Source organism: Puma concolor, chromosome F2 (assembly GCF_028749965.1).
Source record: "Puma concolor isolate L17-30 chromosome F2, mPumCon1.1.hap2, whole genome shotgun sequence".
NCBI lineage: Eukaryota > Metazoa > Chordata > Mammalia > Carnivora > Felidae > Puma > Puma concolor.
In genome coordinates this window covers 64,128,774-64,148,303 of record NC_141684.1, presented here as the reverse complement: position 1 = coordinate 64,148,303, position 19,530 = coordinate 64,128,774, and the positions used below count along the sequence as shown (strand labels likewise).

At 41.6% G+C, this 19,530-nt stretch overlaps 1 protein-coding gene across 2 annotated transcripts in view; it reads left to right on the top strand.

Annotated features, from left to right (window-relative positions):
* The window catches only part of SULF1 (sulfatase 1), a 182,240-nt gene that overhangs the window by 129,412 nt on the left and 33,298 nt on the right, over nt 1-19,530 (top strand). The window contains exons 8-12 of one of the 2 annotated variants that reach the window (XM_086695222.1): nt 6,753-6,903; nt 7,815-7,990; nt 9,730-9,858; nt 10,129-10,185; nt 10,905-11,034. In XM_086695222.1, the coding sequence (XP_086551348.1) occupies nt 6,753-6,903; nt 7,815-7,990; nt 9,730-9,858; nt 10,129-10,185; nt 10,905-11,034 (643 nt within the window). Of the gene's footprint in view, nt 1-6,752; nt 6,904-7,814; nt 7,991-9,729; nt 9,859-10,128; nt 10,190-10,904; nt 11,035-19,530 lie in introns of those variants that run through there. The other variant, XM_086695221.1, reaches the window with a different exon arrangement.

The window sequence follows — 19,530 nt, the reverse complement described above, 5'->3', positions numbered from 1 at the left end:
GAGAGAAAGAGAGAGTGCGAGCAAGGGAGGGGCAAAGAGAAGGGGACAGAGGACCGGAAGCAGGCTCCAGGTTCTCAGCGCAGAGTCCCATGCGGGGCTCAATCCCACGAAGCATGAGATCATGACCTGAGCTGAAATCAAGAGTCAGATGCCTAAGCGACTGAGCGACCCAGGTGCCCCGGAGATGAGGGAATTTTGAATTCTCCATAAAATCTTTAATTTGGGCAGAACCAATTTCTCCTTTCCTATGTCCCCACTTTGTTCTTCTCCCCATCATTGAGTACATATCCCATTGCACTGGCTATTTACCAGACCCTTGAAGGCAAATTGCACACCCCCAGGGGGCAGCATTCACACAGGACAATGGTGCCCTGGGGTGATGCAAGACAGCTCTTTCCTGAAGGCGGTCACACGGTCACATGTTGCACCTCTCCCTCCTGCCGCCTTCCCTGCGTGATACATTTTTCTTTAGTAAATGAATAAGCATGTTGACCCCACCACCTACATGACATTAGAACACTTATGAGAGTATAAAAATATTGAGGCTATCAGTTTTATGAATTAAAGGACACCTAGAGATCATCTAATGCCATGAATTTTTAGATTAGAAACTGGAGGCCCGGGGCGCCTGGGTGGCGCAGTCAGTTAAGCGTCCGACTTCAGCCAGGTCGCGATCTCGCGGTTCGTGAGTTCGAGCCCCGCGTCAGGCTCTGGGCTGATGGCTTAGAGCCTGGAGCCTGTTTCCGATTCTGTGTCTCCCTCTCTCTCTGCCCCTCCCCCGTTCATGCTCTGTCTCGCTCTGTCCCAAAAATAAATAAACGTTGAAAAAAAAAAATTAAAAAAAAAAAAAAAAGAAAGAAACTGGAGGCCCAAATTCTATTTAAAAAAATAAAAGACCCAGGTCAAATGGCTTTACCCAGGTCACATAAGAGGTAGGGAAGGACAAAGCTGGAGCCAAAACTCCATTCTCTTGGCCCCAGGTGATCTTTCTGCTGCACCAGGCTTGCTCAGTATGATTCACAGTCACGGTTAATATTAGAAATGGTTCCTGTGTGTGTGTTTGCACAATTCTATCGGAGTTTGCAGTACCTTAGAAGACTTTATAAAATTAGTCTCCTGATATACCTATAATCAAGATCATTTGATATTATTCTGCATGCATTCAAATGTTACCCACCTAAAGACATTTGAACTCAGGTGGGGAATATCTTCACAAAGTCAATTAAATAAGTTCAATTTGAGTGAAAGCTGAGACGGTGCAACTTGGGAGATTAAGTATAGAATTTCCAATTTAATGCTTTGAGTGTGTGTCTTAAATCTGTATAACTGGCTTATTCTGGGAATTGAAACCTATTTCATTTCTTAGAGAATGATGGTCCTGCTACCAAGACCCTTTACGAGTTAGATCATTAGAGTTTTTGTTGTTGTCCAAGACTAAATAACAAATGAAGAAAACACATGTTCAAATATAAAACACTAGAAAGGTATTTCTTTTCACTGGGTGACAGCAAAGGCCATCAGCAGTAAAAATGAACTGCTAAATTCTGTGTAATCCCCTGAATATGGATTTAATATACAACACGTGCGTTTCTTGAACCTATTTCTTTTCTGGGAAGAATTCTTCTCCCCAAATACCCACCCATCAAACAGAAAGGTGACATTATTGATTTTCAGAATTCTTATTCTTGTTATGCCAATAAGCAACACAAGAAAGAAAATCAAAGCCCAAAGAGAATTAGCATTGATGGAAAAGGTCGAACTTACAAATGTGTGGTCTAAAGGATCTGTGATCTAGTGCGAAGCAATAAATCCAAACAAATAATGACTGCAGAAAACCAGTGTGCAGAGAAGCCTTACTGGGGAACGTTAACATTTTAAATATAGGAATAGTCTGTTGAGGGCTACAGGCCTGTTTTGTGCCTGGAACGCACAGTTACGGGTAAAATCCTTCTCTGAATAGACAACAAGAAGCCTTACCAGATCAAGCATATGGATTTTTTTTTTAAGAAAGCAACAGAAACTTGGGACGCCTGGGTGGCTCAGTCGGTTAAGCGTCCAACTTCAGCTCAGGTCGCAATCTCACAGTTTGTGAGTTCAAGCCCTGCATCGGGCTCTGTGCTGACGGCTCAGAGCCTGGAGCCTGCTTGGGATTCTGTGTCTCCCCCTCTCTCTCTCTGCCCCTCCCCCACTCAAGCTCTGTCTCTCTCTCTCTCAAAAATAAATAACATTTTAAAATATATTTAAAATATTAAATAAAAATATTAAATAAAAAAAAAGAAAGCAACAGAAACTCAGAAACGGCAATCTGTTCATTTGTCCTCTCCCTTTTTTTTTTTTTTTTTTTTAAATTTTTTTTTTTTCAACGTTTATTTATTTTTGGGACAGAGCGAGACAGAGCATGAACGGGGGAGGGGCAGAGAGAGAGGGAGACACAGAATCGGAAACAGGCTCCAGGCTCTGAGCCATCAGCCCAGAGCCTGACGCGGGGCTCGAACCCACAGACCGCGAGATCGTGACCTGGCTGAAGTCGGACGCTTAACCGACTGCGCCACCCAGGCGCCCCTGTCCTCTCCCTTTTAAAGCAGACAGCTAGTGTTACCTACGCTTTTTGCTGCTACACCCACTTTGCTACAGAGGGTCAGACTTTGTCGTATTGTCAGCAGGTGTGGACACAAAGCAGCTGGTAGGACGCACTTGAACGGGAACCAGAAACGGCTAATGTTTTAAATCAAGACGAATGTTAAGGATCTTAGGACGTAATTTTGAGAGAAAGAAATATATGTACCAGATCTTTTCATGACTGGGATTTTGAGGAACTTCTTGGGGACTGTGATGCAGGACTCTGGTCATCAGGATATCATGGAAGAAGTTCCAGCCCCAGCCCATTCTTTCTGAGTCACCTCTCTACACTTTACTTTCTCATTTGTAAAATGGGAATGAGATGTCCTCCTACCCTCCAGGATTGCCACAACAACCAAAAGAGCTATTAAATGATCTTTCCTAGATACCTGTATAAGACCTTTCCCAGCTACCGGTGAGTAGGGGTATGATGTGGTCCCAGATTTGTTCTCTGGAGTCTCTGAAGTCTCTTCGAATCCTCACCAAACACTGTAGCTGGTATTCCCATTACATAGATGAAGAAACAGAGGCTTAGAGAAAAAAAAAAAAAAAAAGTTGCCCACGATCACACACCAGTAAGTAACAGGGCTGGGATGAGATTTTGGGTCTGATCCCAAAACATTCTGGAGCAATTGATTATGTGATTTTACGCTTTTCCCTAAAACAGTTACCTGCTTCTTTCAGTGGTTTCTGTTCCAGCTGACAGCTCCAGGTCCTGTTTGAATAATTGTGAGTCAGTTCTTTGGGAAGCAAGCCTTAATTATCACTGGGGGACAGAAGGCTGCATCTTCCAGGAATCTGGCAGACCCCGGCAGGAGGCAACCACAGGTCTTTGGCAAAAGATCACTTTTCAACAACATTGTCAATTGCAGCGACCCCCGAACTTACACCTGCAGGTCCCCAAACAGCTGCCGTTCTGTGGGAAGCAGTGGCAGTCTGTCTTCCTTTAAAAGGCAAATGTGTACCCCCTCCTTGCCCCCTGCTGAGATCTCACCTGGGATTTCATCCCCAGAGCTGGGGGTCAGCTTCCCACTGCGAGAAATTAAGGGGGAGGGGGGAATAAAGGCAACGGTTGGGGGTGGGGAAGGACAGCTCTGACAACAGACCTGAACTCTCCTTTTAATATAAGCCAGATTTAACATATGTCATTCTGTAAATCTGGGAGTCCAATTTGAGGCTTGTAATTTGCTGTGACCTTTCCCGTTCCTCCAAGTAGATGGAATTGTGCCAAGCACATCAAGGTAACCGGTAGAAGATATAATTTGCCCGCTGTGAGGCTTCGTTCTGGTTCCCTATTGTAGTTTTTATTTGTGTTGAGGTTTTGTGGTTTTAAAAAAGTCAACTCGATTTATTTTAAAATTAAGGCAAACCAACATCAAAGGCAGTAAGAGGAAGATGTTTAGGTATTACAAAGAAGCCTGTGTAATCTTTTATAGCCGTATTCTTTTTCAGGGCACGTATCAGTAAATGGTTAGGGGACCTTTCATGACCCACTTGCTATATTTCTCTGACCTCGAGCTACCCCCACGGGTGAAAATCCTTTTCCTATGGGCTTTAGAAGCCTCCCCTCTCCTCCTCCTCAGCCTCTCAATCTAATCCTGTTTGTACCACAACATGCCGCGTGAAGAATAAGAAACAGGGCTTACACTCCTTCCTACTGCACAAGCTCCTGAGATGCGACAGGCTGATTCTGCCTGTGTTCACTTTTAGATATGAGGAACCCTTTCAGGCCAAAAAAAAAAAAAAAGGACCAGTGGTTCATGAGTCATTTGTTGGGGAAGCAGAAGAAAGCTTATATGGAAAGTTTCTCTTAAAAAGAATGGCGGGCGATACCTGAAGAGCTTGTCTGGTTTTTAATGCAACAGGATTTTCTTAACCCAGACACTTATATAGAATGTATTTATTTATTGGTTTATGTAGGAAACTCATGTGCCTCTGTACTAGGCACTTTTAAGTGATATAGAGATAGATAGGTAGATAGATTTATTTCTCAAAAGAGCTTTTTAGGAAAGGTACTATTATCTCCATTTACAGATGAGCAAATTGAACCACACCTGCTTTTTCTACTCTGCAAATCTGTCCCTTTAAAAAAGGAGTTGACTTACACTAACTACTGAGCACAATTTATACAATTTTAGGTACAGTGCCTTCTGTGTTCAGTGTTATATTTGGTATTTGTGCTGTCGTAGTTCTGCTAGTTAACCAGCATCCGTACTGATCATCAGGGTAATTTTTTGTGCCAAGAAGGTCTGTGGTACCAAAACGATGTTTTCAACTATCGAAAGAGAAGTTCTGCAAATCCACTGGCGGAAGAAAATGTATAATAACAGGCAGCATTTATATAGCTCAGTATACAAGTATGTATCCCAGAAACTCCAGGTTTACCCCAAGGGAAATTGATATCACAACAAACCAGAAGGGTACATGTCAATATCCCTGAATTCACCTGGCTTGCAGCGACTGTTTCTCTGGCTTTATAATGTAAATGATGGCAGAGGGTCATCTTCATTTGTCATCATCCACAATTTTTCACTGAGAGGATCCTCCCCTCAGTGGACAGTGACTACCAGCTTTCTCAACCAACATAGATGGTTACTTGTTCTGTGAGACCAGTTACTTGTAAAGCTGGGGGTCATAGACAAGCAGTCTCAGATATAGGAAGCACCCCGCACTTCATTTTTTCTTTCATTTTGTTAGAGTAAATGGGCTCTGGAATGGAGTCCGGGATCTACCACCTGATGACTTTGTTAATCTGAGGAAATTGCTTAACTTTGCTAGGCCTCAGTTTTCTCAACTGTAAAATAGGAATGATAAACCTATTTCTTTCTTTTTTTTTTAATTTTTTTTTCGTGTTTATTTTTGAGACAGAGGGAGACAGAGCGCGAGTGGGGGAGGGGCTGAGAGCGAGGGAGACACAGAAACCAAAGCAGGTTCCAGGCTCTGAGCTGTCAGCACAGAGCCCGATGCGGGGCTCGAACCCATGAACTGTGAGATCGTGCCCTGAGGCCGAAGTTGGACGCTTAACCGACTGAGCCACCCAGGCGCCCCAGATAAACCTATTTCTAAGAACAACAGAGATAGTTAAATCAGTTAAGGTGTACAAAACAACTCAAAACCCAACACATGGTAAATACTAAGTTTTTAATATTAAACAACTTCTGCATGCTTAATAACATCTAAGGAGAAAGTTCAAGTACATTGTAGTCTGGCAGAGGTAAAATACACACGAGTAATTCTCAGTGGGAAAATTACTCTAGTATAGATATGTACTTTGGGAACATAAGGTGGCAGCATCTAATGGTCAAGAGATTTGGGTTAGATGATATCAAAAAGAAGGGGACATTTTGTGGGTCCCCAGTGGAATGTGTGGGACACCACTTGGGTGTCTGCAATAAATTAAATAGAAGCTTGAACCAAGATGTTTGAAAGTAATAGGACCCACCACCCTGTAGTTAAGAAAAATTGGGCTCTGCACCGATATTGATTTGTCTATTAAAAGAATAGCTTTATTGATCAGCATGTATATTGCAGACGTAGAATTGGTTATAATTCCAGCAAATCCAATTAAATTAATGGTATCTATATATAACCTATATATCCTATATATAGGAAGGGGAAAAACTCATAGAGACTAGATATATAAGTAATCAATAAAATATCCCAGTAAACTCAAGAGAAAAAATATATTGAAATTATGATTATTATTACACATATTTGTGACTATATCTAATAGCCCAATTAGCAATGAAAGTTTACGACTTAATATCACCATGAAAACTTTCCCTTCTGTATTACTGAGTTTTATCTGTAGATATTACAATACCATGATCATCTTGATGTGTTTTTACACATTTTATTCGATGAATCCAAATGAACTTACACTAATTACTTTTTTAGATACCGCTCTTGGTTTTATAAGGTTGAATGCACATGCCTTTAGAGGATGTGTGCTGTTTGGGGTGGTGAAGATTTTAGCTTTTCCTATAAACATAGAAGGTACATGGGAGAAAAAAAATACTTTAGCAATGTCTAAATCATCTTTCCGAAATGATTGTTTTACAGCCTTTAACTTGAAATATTTCTCCAAATGACTAAAAATATGTATAGTAAGAATTCTCTCTGGATATTTTCAGAACCCCTAGTTACAACTATGCACCAAATATGGATAAGCACTGGATTATGCAGTACACGGGGCCCATGCTGCCCATCCACATGGAATTTACGAACGTTCTACATCGCAAAAGGCTTCAGACTTTGATGTCCGTAGATGATTCTGTGGAAAGGGTAAGCATACCAATTTGCCTCGGTGATAGATTTTGGTCCAGCTGTCTTTGTGCGGACCCATTCTTGCCAATTCTGTTTTTGTTTCATTGTTGTTTTTGAGAGGGAGAGAGTATGCATAAGTGTTCAGTGATTTTATCTACCCTCCCTTATCTTGACCCCTTCTGTTAACTCTCCAGGCCACACTGCCTTTGGAGCCAGGGGCAAAGACGAGACAAAAATCAAAACACCATAAATCAAGGGCTACACTCACAAATACCCTCAAGAATTAAGCAAATAATGTAAATACCTAAAGCTGGTCTCGTATGAAACAATAGGGAATGGTAGGGATTATGGTGAACTTTAAGTGTCCCCCTCTATAACAAGAAGCAACCACCCAGCTCCAGCTAATTTTCGCCACGTAGAAAGGTAGATCCCGTATCATGAGGTCTTCTGACTTTTTTTTAAGGAAACCAGAAATGCAAACGTTTTATGTGAAATTTCCTGAATTTTAAAAAATTAACAGAAGCCGAATAAAACTTGTCTACAGGCTGGATCTAGTTGGATCAGGCCCAGAAGCAGGCTGTTTTTAACCCTTGATAGCCATATAAGAGTGACGAAAAAAATCAACAATGGATTTTTCAGTGTAAAACTGATGTGAGGTGGTAGAGGCTGTTTTGTGGAGGGTTTCTTTTGAAAAACAGGTGCACAAAATCTTTAGGAAGAATGTGCCAGATTCAAAAAGTTACATTTCAACTCTATTATTGGACTTCTTCCCTCCAGAATTGTAAGCAACTTGAAAATGTAGTTAGTGATCGTGTTTCTTGGTCTTATTAAAAGAACTCTTGCCTTTAAAAATTAATGGGGAAAAAATTGGGGAGAAATCATGGCAACACTATCGTCATCTTGCACATCTCGTCTCTGTTGTATTTCAGTTGTATAATATGCTTGTGGAAACGGGGGAGCTGGAGAACACTTACATCATTTACACGGCTGACCACGGTTACCATATTGGGCAGTTTGGACTGGTCAAGGGGAAGTCCATGCCATATGACTTTGATATCCGTGTGCCTTTCTTTATTCGCGGTCCGAGCGTAGAGCCAGGATCAATGTACGTATTTCTCTGCTTGCAACGTTCAGCTGAGTTGTTGTGGCTCGTGTATATCTGAGCGAATTCGGTCACCAATCTCAGTGTCTGGTTTCTTTTCATCCAAAACAGAAAAGGGTGTGTGTAGGTTGGTAATTCAGAAAATGAAAACCTTTTTCCCCCTACAACGTGTTAAATGAACTAAGAGAAAGGAAAATTAACTACCTTTAAAGAGAAAGGAAAATTAACTACCAATGTTTATCTCTGTCACATAGACCAGAATCCATGTCATATGGGCTGTGTACACAGACACAAAATGTGGTCTTTAGGGACACCACCTATACCTTCTTTGAATCAGAGATACACTGTCTTTAAAAAATAATAACAATAACCACTGCCTGCCTTTTTTTTTTAAGCTTATTTATTGATTTTGAGAGAAACAGAATGTGAGTGGGGGGAGGGGCAGAGAGAGAGGGAGAGAGAGAATCCCAAGCAGGCTCCACGCTCTCAGCACAGAGCCTGAGTCAGGGCTTGATCTTACAAAACTGTGCGATTGGGGTGCCTGGGTGTCTAGTCAGTTTAGCGTCTGGTTCTTGGTTTCAGCTCAGGTCATGATTTCACAGTTTCGTGGGCTCGAGCCCCGAGCCAGGCTCTGTGCTGACAGCATGGAGCCTGCTTCGGATTCTCTCTGTTCCCTCCCTCTCTCTGTCCCACCCCTTTCACGCTGTCTTGTCTCTCTCAAAATAAATAAGTAAACTCAAATAAGGGTTGCGGGGGGGGGGGGGTCCTCTGGGTGTCTCAGTCGGTTAAGCATCCAACTTTGGCTCAGGTCATGATCTTATTGTTCATGAGTTCAAGCCCTGTGTCGGGCTCTGTGCTGACAGCTCGGAGCCTGGAGCCTGCTTCAAATTCTGTCTCCCTCTCTCTCTGCCCCTCCCCTGCTCATACTCTGTCTCTGTCTCTCAAAAATAAATAAATTTTGAAAAAAAAATTTTTTTAAACCAACTGTGAGATCATGACCTGAGTCGAAATCAAAAGTCAGTCACAACCAACTAAGCCATCCAGGTACCCCCAGCCCCTGACTTTTAGCATTTTTTTTCAATTATTAATAAAGAAAAATTTTTAAAGAATATAACATTTTAAGAAACATGGTTTTCATTTAGAAGAAAAACATCTTCAAGGAGTGAAGTTCTATTTCTGCACCCCTCTACATCTCTATTTTCCCATCTTAAAATGGGTTTTACACGTCCTGCTGGTCACATCAGAATGTTCTGTGTAAAATAAGATAATGTACATGAAACACTTACGGAAAGAATAAAAGAAAAGAATGCAAGTAGAATTCAAAATCTGGAATGGCCTTAAGGAGCATCTAGCCCGGACTCCTGATCTAACAAGGAGGAAACTTGACAGATAGCGTAAGTGCCTCTCTCAGAGTTCCCGATTCTGCAGCAGCATTGGGGCCCAGAAACCAGATATCCTGAATCTCACCTGCGTGCCTCTTCTGCCGCCACATTGCACTACATCCTGGGAGAAGGGAGAAGGTGATGACAGCAGAAGGCTTTCTTTGAAGATGTTATTATGTCTCTTCAGCTCATTCGAAATTTTGGGAATTGTCTGATCCAAGTTAAAAGGTTTTATGCGTGAAAGACCATGCTAGAGGGAGAGAAGACCAAAAACCAGTGCATCTCGGTGTGGAGAAAGTGGCCCTAAGTGCCACTGCCACGGGTGTTAGGTACGGGGCGTAACCATCTGTCCCTTTGCAGAGTCCCACAGATCGTTCTCAACATCGACCTGGCCCCTACGATCCTGGACATCGCTGGGCTCGACACACCTCCCGATGTGGATGGCAAGTCCGTCCTTAAACTTCTGGACCCGGAAAAGCCAGGTAACAGGTGCGTCAATTTGCTTTCCATCAGCCAGCCCCAAGCTCATGGGCACCTAGAGCCAGCCAGCAGTTGTAAGAAGTGGAGGCAAAATAAGGCTTTGCCCTGGAGAACCGCCCTGAGCTGAGAATTTCCCTGCTGTTTGTGAATAGCATATTGATAGAGATGCAGTCGTGGTCTGTGGGAAGTGAGAGGTGTTTCTTTAAATAAACTGTTAGTGCAGAATCGTTTGGAAAAACGTCCAGATGCCAACAGTAAATATTATTATTTTGCTTTCAGGTTTCGAACAAACAAGAAAGCCAGAATTTGGCGTGATACATTCCTCGTGGAAAGAGGGTAATTATTGGTTCCTGGGGTGCTTCTGGGAACCAGTCCTAGTGGGCAGCTCTCCCTGCTGGGTATTTTTTCGCCCTTATTCCGGTTTACTAAGCATGCAGATTTCGTAAGCCCAGTCACAAGATTGAATGGTTTGCTACTCATTCTCCACTGGCCAGCACCATCACGATTGTTGCATCAGACTGTAAAACATAAATTCTCACAAGATGGGACCAAAGCACTTATGGTTGCATTTCTCAGCCTTGGCTCCTAATCAGACCAGTCGATTGACTTTCTCAGCCCTCCTTCCCAAGTCCGCCTGGCCCTCACCTTTCTCTTTCTTTTCCTTAGGTGCCTTTCCTGGCTTTAAATATATGAGACTTTAATTTCCAGAGTCTCTTCTGGGATTCCCCTTTTGATTCATGATCCCATTGTCTTGTTTTTTCCATACCTACATTGAGAGAAAAGCATTTATATAACTGTACAGCTAAACATTTATGCCCAGAGTTTTGAAATTAACGCTTTGGGGAGAGAATGTTCTTCATTAGTGCCTGGCCTATAATCTTCACAAAGGACTCGGCAAATGCCGAACTCCTATGAGCCAGATTCTAACATCTATGTCATGCCATTTGAAGAATGTGTATTCATGTCACAGAGGAGAAAAGTAAAAAAGGCACATGATGCTAGGAAGATAATGCAGATCGTTTCTCACATTAGAAACTTTTTCTTTTCTGTCAAAGGAAATTTCTACGTAAGAAAGAAGAATCCAGCAAGAATATCCAACAGTCAAATCACTTGCCCAAATATGAGAGGGTCAAGGAATTGTGCCAGCAGGCCAGGTACCAGACAGCCTGTGAACAGCCTGGGCAGGTGAGTGACACAGCTTGTCTTCACCACAAGTCACATCCGTCTTCATTTCTAATTTAAAATTTGCAACGTATAAAACAATGTACATTTATGGATAAATAAGCTTTTCATTACGCTCATGCCATGGTCACTATGACAGCTCTCCTCTGACTGGGATTATCTAACTGGTCTAAGCTGGGCCTCCTCATCACAGCTTGGCTCCCTCCAGTGAAAAAACATGGTGCCCTCGGAGAGTACGAGATATCCACCTGACTAGCCAACACCAGTTCAACATATCAGACATGTGAAATGGTTAGCCAGGCTAGAAAGTTCAGAAACTCGGTTCCATTTGAGGAGAAGCCAACACCACTTGGGTTCCTGTTAACTGGTTATCAAGAAGTCTACTTAGTCAAGATCATGGGCAGATGCTGAGCCTCTGGACAGTGAACCAGCCAAGAGACACGATGGGGTCTTCCCATCCTGTACTGAAGTCAGATGTCATCCAACCTACAGAGGAGGACAGAATCTAGAACCAAGATTGGGGAATGAAAAGGGAAGACATATTGTGTTTGTTTATCGTTTCTACCTCTGCTCACAAAGTGTCTGACATCAACTATTCCATTAGAATGAATCCTCTTTATTAATCGAAGTTATTACTGTAGAATTCAAGGCTACCCAGAACACCTATTATCAATAAGAACTAAAGAAATAACATGTAATGAATTAAACAGACCTGTTTCTAAGGAAAGTGGGAACATATGAACACAAGCTATTTTTTTAAATGTTTATTTATTTTGCAAGAGAGAGAGAGAGGTTGAGCTCTGGAAAAGCGCAGAGAGAGAGGGAGAGAGACAATCCCAAGCAGGCTCCACGCTGTCAGTGCAAAGCCTGATGCAAGGCTCGATCTCACAAACTGTGAGATCATGACCTGAGCCGAAATCAACAGTAGGAGGCTGAACCTCCTGAGCCCACCCAGGCGCCCTTCACACAAACTATCTTAAACACTCTTGATCAACACCACTGCTACCTAAAAGAGGTATTGTGTCATCATGAGAGAGGAACTGAATTTCTGCCTAAGTCATTGCAACTTAGAACAAAATGGAAGGAAAGTGAAAACTAATATTTATTACTCATGTGTCTTATGTAAAGCACTGTATATGGAATTTTCTATGCATTAGCTCAGTTTAATCCTCATATTCATCCGGTGAGGGAGGCATCGTTGTCCCCATTTACAAACGGGCAGCCGGTGAGTGCAGAACCGGGATCCAAATGAGGTGTAGGATTCAAAAGCAGCGGCCGCTTGCTGCCTTCCAAGGTAAGTTACATGAACTAGGCAGAGAGAAGTTCAAATCTTTGGTGAGTCTTTTTTTTTTCTTTTCAACTTATCTGACCTCTAGATATCCATACAGCTAGCCAATACCAGTTCAAGATATCAGGCGTATGAAACTGATAGTCCCGTTATTGAAATGGCCTCATAAATGTAAGGCATCATACATTTGTACATGTGATATGGCATCTAGCTTATCGAACAGACATTCACAATAAACAGCTTGGTCCTCATACATTCTGCATTTCCTCATGCCTTTTTGTGCTCAGGGATTCCCCTGAAATAGAAAAAGATGGGGCGGTGGGGGGGAGGTTGTTGAAGGAAGGGATGAAACCAGGCCTTCAGGGTACTCCAGTAAGTCTTTATTTTCAAGTGTTTAGCGGAGAAGCTTAGACTTATTCATTATAGTTTCATTTGATGTCTTCAAATCCTTCTTAAGGAAGCTCTAAGTATTATTATGACTAAAACCTCAGAATTGTTTTGTAGCTCTGAAATGATTTTTATGAGCCAGCCTCAGTAGACTAATTTACCTGTATTCCGGAGTTGGAAATGTTCAGTGTTAAATGTATCTCATGCAAATTGGTGATTTTTGTTACTATTTTAGCCCTGTAAGCCGCAAGCATGATAGCCGACTGAGAATAAGGTACACTGCCTACCTTTTCAGTACACAATTTTGCAAACCTCACAATTTTGCAAAACCTGAAATTTTAATACATGTCCTAAAGGGCAAATGTAGTATAACTGGATTATGGCACTTTGGCATGAGCTCTCCACTCTTGTGCTGAATGCTAACTATGTTAAAAACTTCACTTTGCTTTTTCACATTTTTCTAAACTTGTTTTGCCCCCACTAAATGCTTAAATATCTAGTTCCCTGGGATTTTCCTCTGCTGCTTGATTTCTATGTGCACCAGTCTGAATTTAGATTATATCACATGAATATATGAAAATGTTAGCAACAATTTCTTTCAGAAGTGCCTGAATTATGAGAACGGAGAATTACACTATACCCCAGATGATGATTTCTTTCTATAGGTGACGCTCACACAATGGCTTAAGAATCTGAGAACTTCTGGAAAATCTCAAGCCTCTTCCAGACAGTTCTCGAATCTGTGGGTCAAGCCCAGTTGCTTTACTGTGTTCTACAGAATCTTTATATTTTGGCCTTTTGCTTTTTCTATCTGGCTACTTTGAAGATTTTCTTTTTAGTTACAATATCAGTGACGATAAAAAGGGAAGAAAAAGTCCAGAATAATGAGATTGTATTGATCTGGATCAAGGCATCAGTTGAGGCCAGAACTAACTTGCTAGGAATCTCTTCTCTTGACATCGATTTCACTCCTGGCCTGTGCACTGCATCTTTTTCTCTGACCAAGGTTAACTGCCTGCATTCAAAAGACAACACAGCCTTCTCTTTGGTTTGATTCTGTATGGGATATAAAGGAAAAACCCATGCTCTCGGCCCCATTCTCTTCACTTTTCCCCCACAAAGAGAGCACGAATTTCCCCTGTCCCACTACACCCCCATGCCTGGTCACCTGAGGATTGTTTGTCAGAGTCAATGTGAATGCATGAAGGAGGTAAATGAAAGAAAGAGAAATATGACATCAAAAAGTTTGGGTTAGAATATTGGCATCCACTACTTTTTAGATGTGTGTTTGGGGACAAGATTCTTAAGAGTCTCAGGTTGTCTATCCCTAAAGTGAGGAAAATTAATCTCAGGCTTGTAAGAATCCAGTGATATCATATATGTAAAGTCCTAGATGAACTATAAGGCAATGTGTGAATATTGGGTGCTATTACTGTTCCAGGCCATCTTACCTGCTGTTTTCATTCCTACGAAGCCAACAGAGAATTAAAATGGGCTGGAATCCCAGACATTTGGCAATACTTCTTCACTTTGTGAACAGAGCAACCAGCAGGGACTAATTAAGGCAGTGTGGACATATGTGTTTGCATTTCTTCTGTGTTCCTGAATTAATATGAGACTGAGTATGAATCCCCACCACCCTCTCAGCTAGCATTACACCCCCAAGCACATTATGTACAGATTTACATATGATACACTGCACACGCACACACACACACACACACACACGTGCAAATCTCAACTTCTATCTGAAAAGATTTTGGCTCAACAAAGACCACACATCAGTGATGTTCAATTCTACCTGCACCCTAGAATCACCTGGGCAGCTTTTGAAAATACCGACTTATAGCCTCCCTCTAGACCAATCAGATTAACATGTCTAGAGGTGATGCCAAGGCATCTGTATTTGTTAACAAAGTTAAGAACCAGAGGTCTAGAGTCCGAGAATATGAAAGTTGGAAAGAGTCTTAGAAATCTTCCAGTTGAATGAGATCCTTTTCCTAATAAGGAAATTTAGGTCCGGAAAACTTCAGCTACAAACCCGAAGTCAGACCTGCGACTCTGTACTTCACGTTCAATCCTTTCTTCCCCAGAGCATGCTGCCTCTACAAAAATGTAACAGAGTAGATATTCTCTTGAAATTGTATGTGGCACTTGCCTGGCTGAAGCCGCGGGTTTGGGACCCACTCACAGCATCTAGGGAAGTGGTTCCCAAGTAGGACTGCATACTAGAATCACTTAGGCAGCTTTACAAAAGCTGATGTTCAAGCTTCGCTCCAGACGAAGTAAAACAGACCTTCTGGGGATGAGACCCAGACATCAGTGATTTTTTTTCAAGCGCCTGGGTGATTCCTATGAATAGCCAGGGTTGAGAATCATTCACGTCAGGTAAGCGTTACTGGTTTTTGCTTCTTCTAGGTACAGTGATTGACTCCTTAAATAGGAGTTACATAAAAGAGAAAATCCCTGGGCATTCAATTTTGAACTGCACATCATAGATTCTGTCATTTGGAAAAAAACAGCTTTCTTTCTTTTTTTTTTTTTTTTTGATTAAGCACATTTCATATCCTTTGTGAGTTGTTAAACTCCAGCGACTTTGCAATTTTGTTTGCCTCTCTACTATTGTATCAGTATGAAATCAAAGATTTGTTTAAAATTATGGAAGAACCCCAGATCAAGCAAGCTGATACTGTTTGAGAAATCAGACTGTAGCTGGTTGAATGTACTGGTTTAATTCCAGGATCTGTGTTCTCATCCCCAAAATTATCCCTCTGGCCGTAGAGCCCTCGACCCTCTGTGACCAGCTGCAGAGCAGGAATAAAAGGCATTTACCAGTAAGATCTGGTTCGTTTGCCAGAAACTGACAGCCTGTTTCCAGAAACTCACTGAGCCCTGGTTAAAATCTCAGCTCATAGACACCTCCCCTTGGCGCTCCTGATTCCAGAGGGACAGGCCAGAAGGACCAAGCCCCAGTGCCACCCTCTGGCTGAACATTTGTGTGCTCAGGGCTCGTTATGGACGGCCCAGCCTCTAAACTGGCCACCTCCCCTCTTCAACCTGCACTGAAGGACGTGTCTGAATTGTGTGCTAGATGGTTTGGCTTTGGTGCAGTTTTCAAAATACAAACCACAGGCTTAAATGTCAAACCATATTTAATGATGTTCCAAACAAGTCAGAAAAAGACAAACATAAGGACATTTACTTATAAACTACCTAATGTGTCCACACCCAATTTAATGTATGTTCTTGTTCCCCACTGCTGCCTAACACGGCCTCGCTCTGGTCAGGAGCCCCTCCTCCCCGTCTCTTAAACATAACATTCTCGTCTGCCTTTCCCAATGCCATTTCCTCAGTTGAGCCTCACCAGAAACCTCACGTTCTGCCCAAACCATTCTTTTGTCGCTAGGGTCCTACTCAACTGGGATTGCATCCTGACTTCATGCTTGCTTTGTCACTTAACCTAACTCTGCCTTAGTTTCTTCATCTCGAAAATGGACATAATACTAGTAAAGATTATATGGGGAGGTTACTATAAAGATTATATGAGTTAAGTGTAGTAAGCATTTGAACCGGTACCTGGCACATAACAAGCACTCAATAAATACTGGCTATCACTTGTTGGCCAAGGTCAGTTTACCAACTTTACTTTCCCCAAACTGCAAGAACAATATTTCCTCCAACATATCATTACTGACTTCAGCAAACGATCATCCAGATTAGAATCTAAAGGAGGAAACTTCTTCTGCCTCTCTTTCCTTTCCACTTTCCCTCCTTCACCCCCTCTCAGCCCATCTCAAAGAAAACAGGAGGAAACTCCTCAGCACGAGTAACTCTAGTTCATATTTGTGAGAAAATCGGACAGTGGCTTCAGCTAAGTGATAACTTCAACAAGGATGTTTATATGGTGTTTTTATATTCCCGGTGTTAAGACAAAAATTCTAAACACACGTCCACATGCAGGTAACTGTTTTTCATGATGTTGGTACTGGCCTAAAGGATAATCAGGTTATCTGAAAATTACTGTATGGTTGTTACATTTCAGAGAACATGATTTGACCTGCATTATGACCAAATCCACATAATAAGACATATAATAATGGGGAACTAATCCGTGTATGTGTGTGTTTGTGTGCGTGTGTATGTGTGTGAAGTTTCCGTTGCAGTGTACCTTCGAAAAAGTTGTAGCCAAAATTTTTATTTCTTACTCATGAAAATGGGCATAAATGGGCATAAATAAGAATATAGAACATTCTTGACCAGTCTGAGAAATATATGCCGTTGGAAATGTAGAAAGTATCATGATTATCTAGTAGTTAAAGGAAGTAAGCAGAGTTCTGTCTTCATCTCATATTATGCTAGGCATTTACACAAAACATTTTATACCTGAAAATTATACTATAGTAGAGATCTCAGGCTCATTTTAAATATAAGGAGACGAAAGCTCAGATGGGAAAGTAACTTGACCAAAGTCACCCAGCTGGAAGTGTGACAAGTCTGAGTTCAAACCAAGATCTGTGTGATTCAAAGCCACAGTCTCCCCACTAAATAATAATTACTGTATTATATATAATTTACAAGCAGGAAACATGAACTTGCCCAAGGATTGGCTAACCATTGTTAAAGGTCAATTATCATAGTATTGCTCTGGATTTATATGGTGCATCGTTTTTTGAGAACTCCAAAAACAATTTATTCTCATGACATATCCTTGAGGGCAGGAGGAGCAAGTATTATTTTGCCAGATGTGGAATCTGGAAGAACAAAGAGATTCTGTAATTTGCTCATGGCCATAGAGTTAGCAGCGAAAGAAAATTAAAATCGAGGTCTCCCCATCCCTAACCCAATACTTATCTCCATTGAAAATGTCTACCTTCCATTCAGTTTGCCTAAGACCAAATTCTTTAAGTAATAAACTTACGTGGCGGGGGCGGGGGTGGGTTGGGAACTAATAATAATAGTAACAACAACACCAACTGCCTTTGTTGAGTGCCTACCATGTACTGAGTTCTCGCTGCGCATGAGTGAGTTCTAATGCTCATGGAGCTTACAGTGTGTAGCTGACTTGCTCAAGGACACATAAGCAATGTGATAACGCTGATATTCAAATCCAGACGTTTCTGGCCTGAAAGTCCAGACTTTTGCCACTGCGTCACATCAATATGGGTACAAAATGCCATTCCCAAGTCCCAGGTGGAATATAGGTGATCTTCACTACTACAGAATCCTAGTCCAGTGAACGAATTATGGTAGCGCTTTAGGTTGTCATAACGATTAAGTGGATAATTTATATATAAAATGTTCTAGACAAGTACCCGGCAGCAAGTAAGAGTTCCCTAATGATGACAATGATGGTGACAAAGACAGTGTTGAAGGGACTTGTTTGAATGCCATTTTAGCATATTTCTCATTAGATTTGATTCCACCAAACCAGCTGCCCCACACCTGAATCCTTACGCCAAATAGCCAGTCTTCTCTTCATTATGTGTTATTTATATATAAGTATATATAATCAATCAAAATATACAAAGACATAATTACTAAACAAAGTGATTTGATGCTGAGCTAACTTCAGGGAATAACTCAGGAGTATGAGACATGGTCCCTGCCTTTAATTCCAAATTCCAGTGTGGCTGGAAAGGGTAAAATGAAATCAGAATAACCTACAAAATTATTTACACGGTTTTATCTAGCCCCTCATCAGCAGAACGTCTGCAGAAATAGTTGTGCGATGAATGTATGTTAAATGATTGGCACAGACGGAGCCAGAGAGGCAAGAGAAATGTTGAAACGAGGTCCGACAAAGTGGCAAAGGAATTTACAGAAGGGGTGAGTGGTCAGGGAAGGTGGAGACCATCGGCTTTGGCAGTTAACTGATTTACTGATAAACTTCAAGAGAGTAGACAAAAGGGAGACAGTTTGATGTCTGTATGTCTGCACGGGCGGGTCTTTCACAAAGCTCGTTTCTGAGGCTGACTCCGTGTCCCGTTAGCAGATGCCTCCCTGAGTTCGTGCTTCCTTCTGATTCCGGAAGCTCTTCTGCACTGCGAAACCATCTCCTCATTGTTTTGAGCGTGTAACTGACTGGTGGTGTAAGTTTCAGAGCAATTCTCTGAAAGTTCTCTTCCCTCGCCTCCCTCTATAAACTCTCAATGATGACCACGGTGGTGGCAGTTATTCAAGGATTTATTGCTCAGCTGTAAAAATTATCATGATATCGAACACTAAAATGACTGTGGCAAATATGTGGTAATTACATTTCATTAAAATTGCTAGTAGGCTTGCCACTAAGAACAGTTTGAAAGCCTCTAGCTAATTACTCCATCTGATAGGGTCTATGGCTTGTTCAAAGGGTTCATGGTATAGAAAAGCGTTGGCATTTTTCACTGTGGCCCTTGTTTTATACAAGAATGTGTGTAGGTGGATGTATACCTTTAGTATATGTGGGTACGTGTGTGCATGTGTGTACAGAAGCATACATACATACATATATGCATATATGCATACATACATACATATATGCATATATGCATACATATATGTGTGCATATTTGATTTGTGTGATATGTCACCAGTGCCCAGGATGGTACCAGACCTCAGGTTTGGTTAAATTCATGTCTCAGGAAAGAAACACCCCTTCCCTTCACCTCTGATCCATGGGACATTAGCAAGGAATTTGGCTAATGGGAAAATGCCGGTTAGATTCCAAATAGACCAAATCACTAAAAATTCTGCCTACGCTTTCTGTTCTGTACACTCAGCTCTTCAAGGCCAAGAAAAAGGCGGAATTTTTTTTTTTAGTGCGTTATGGTTACAAAACTAAGGAA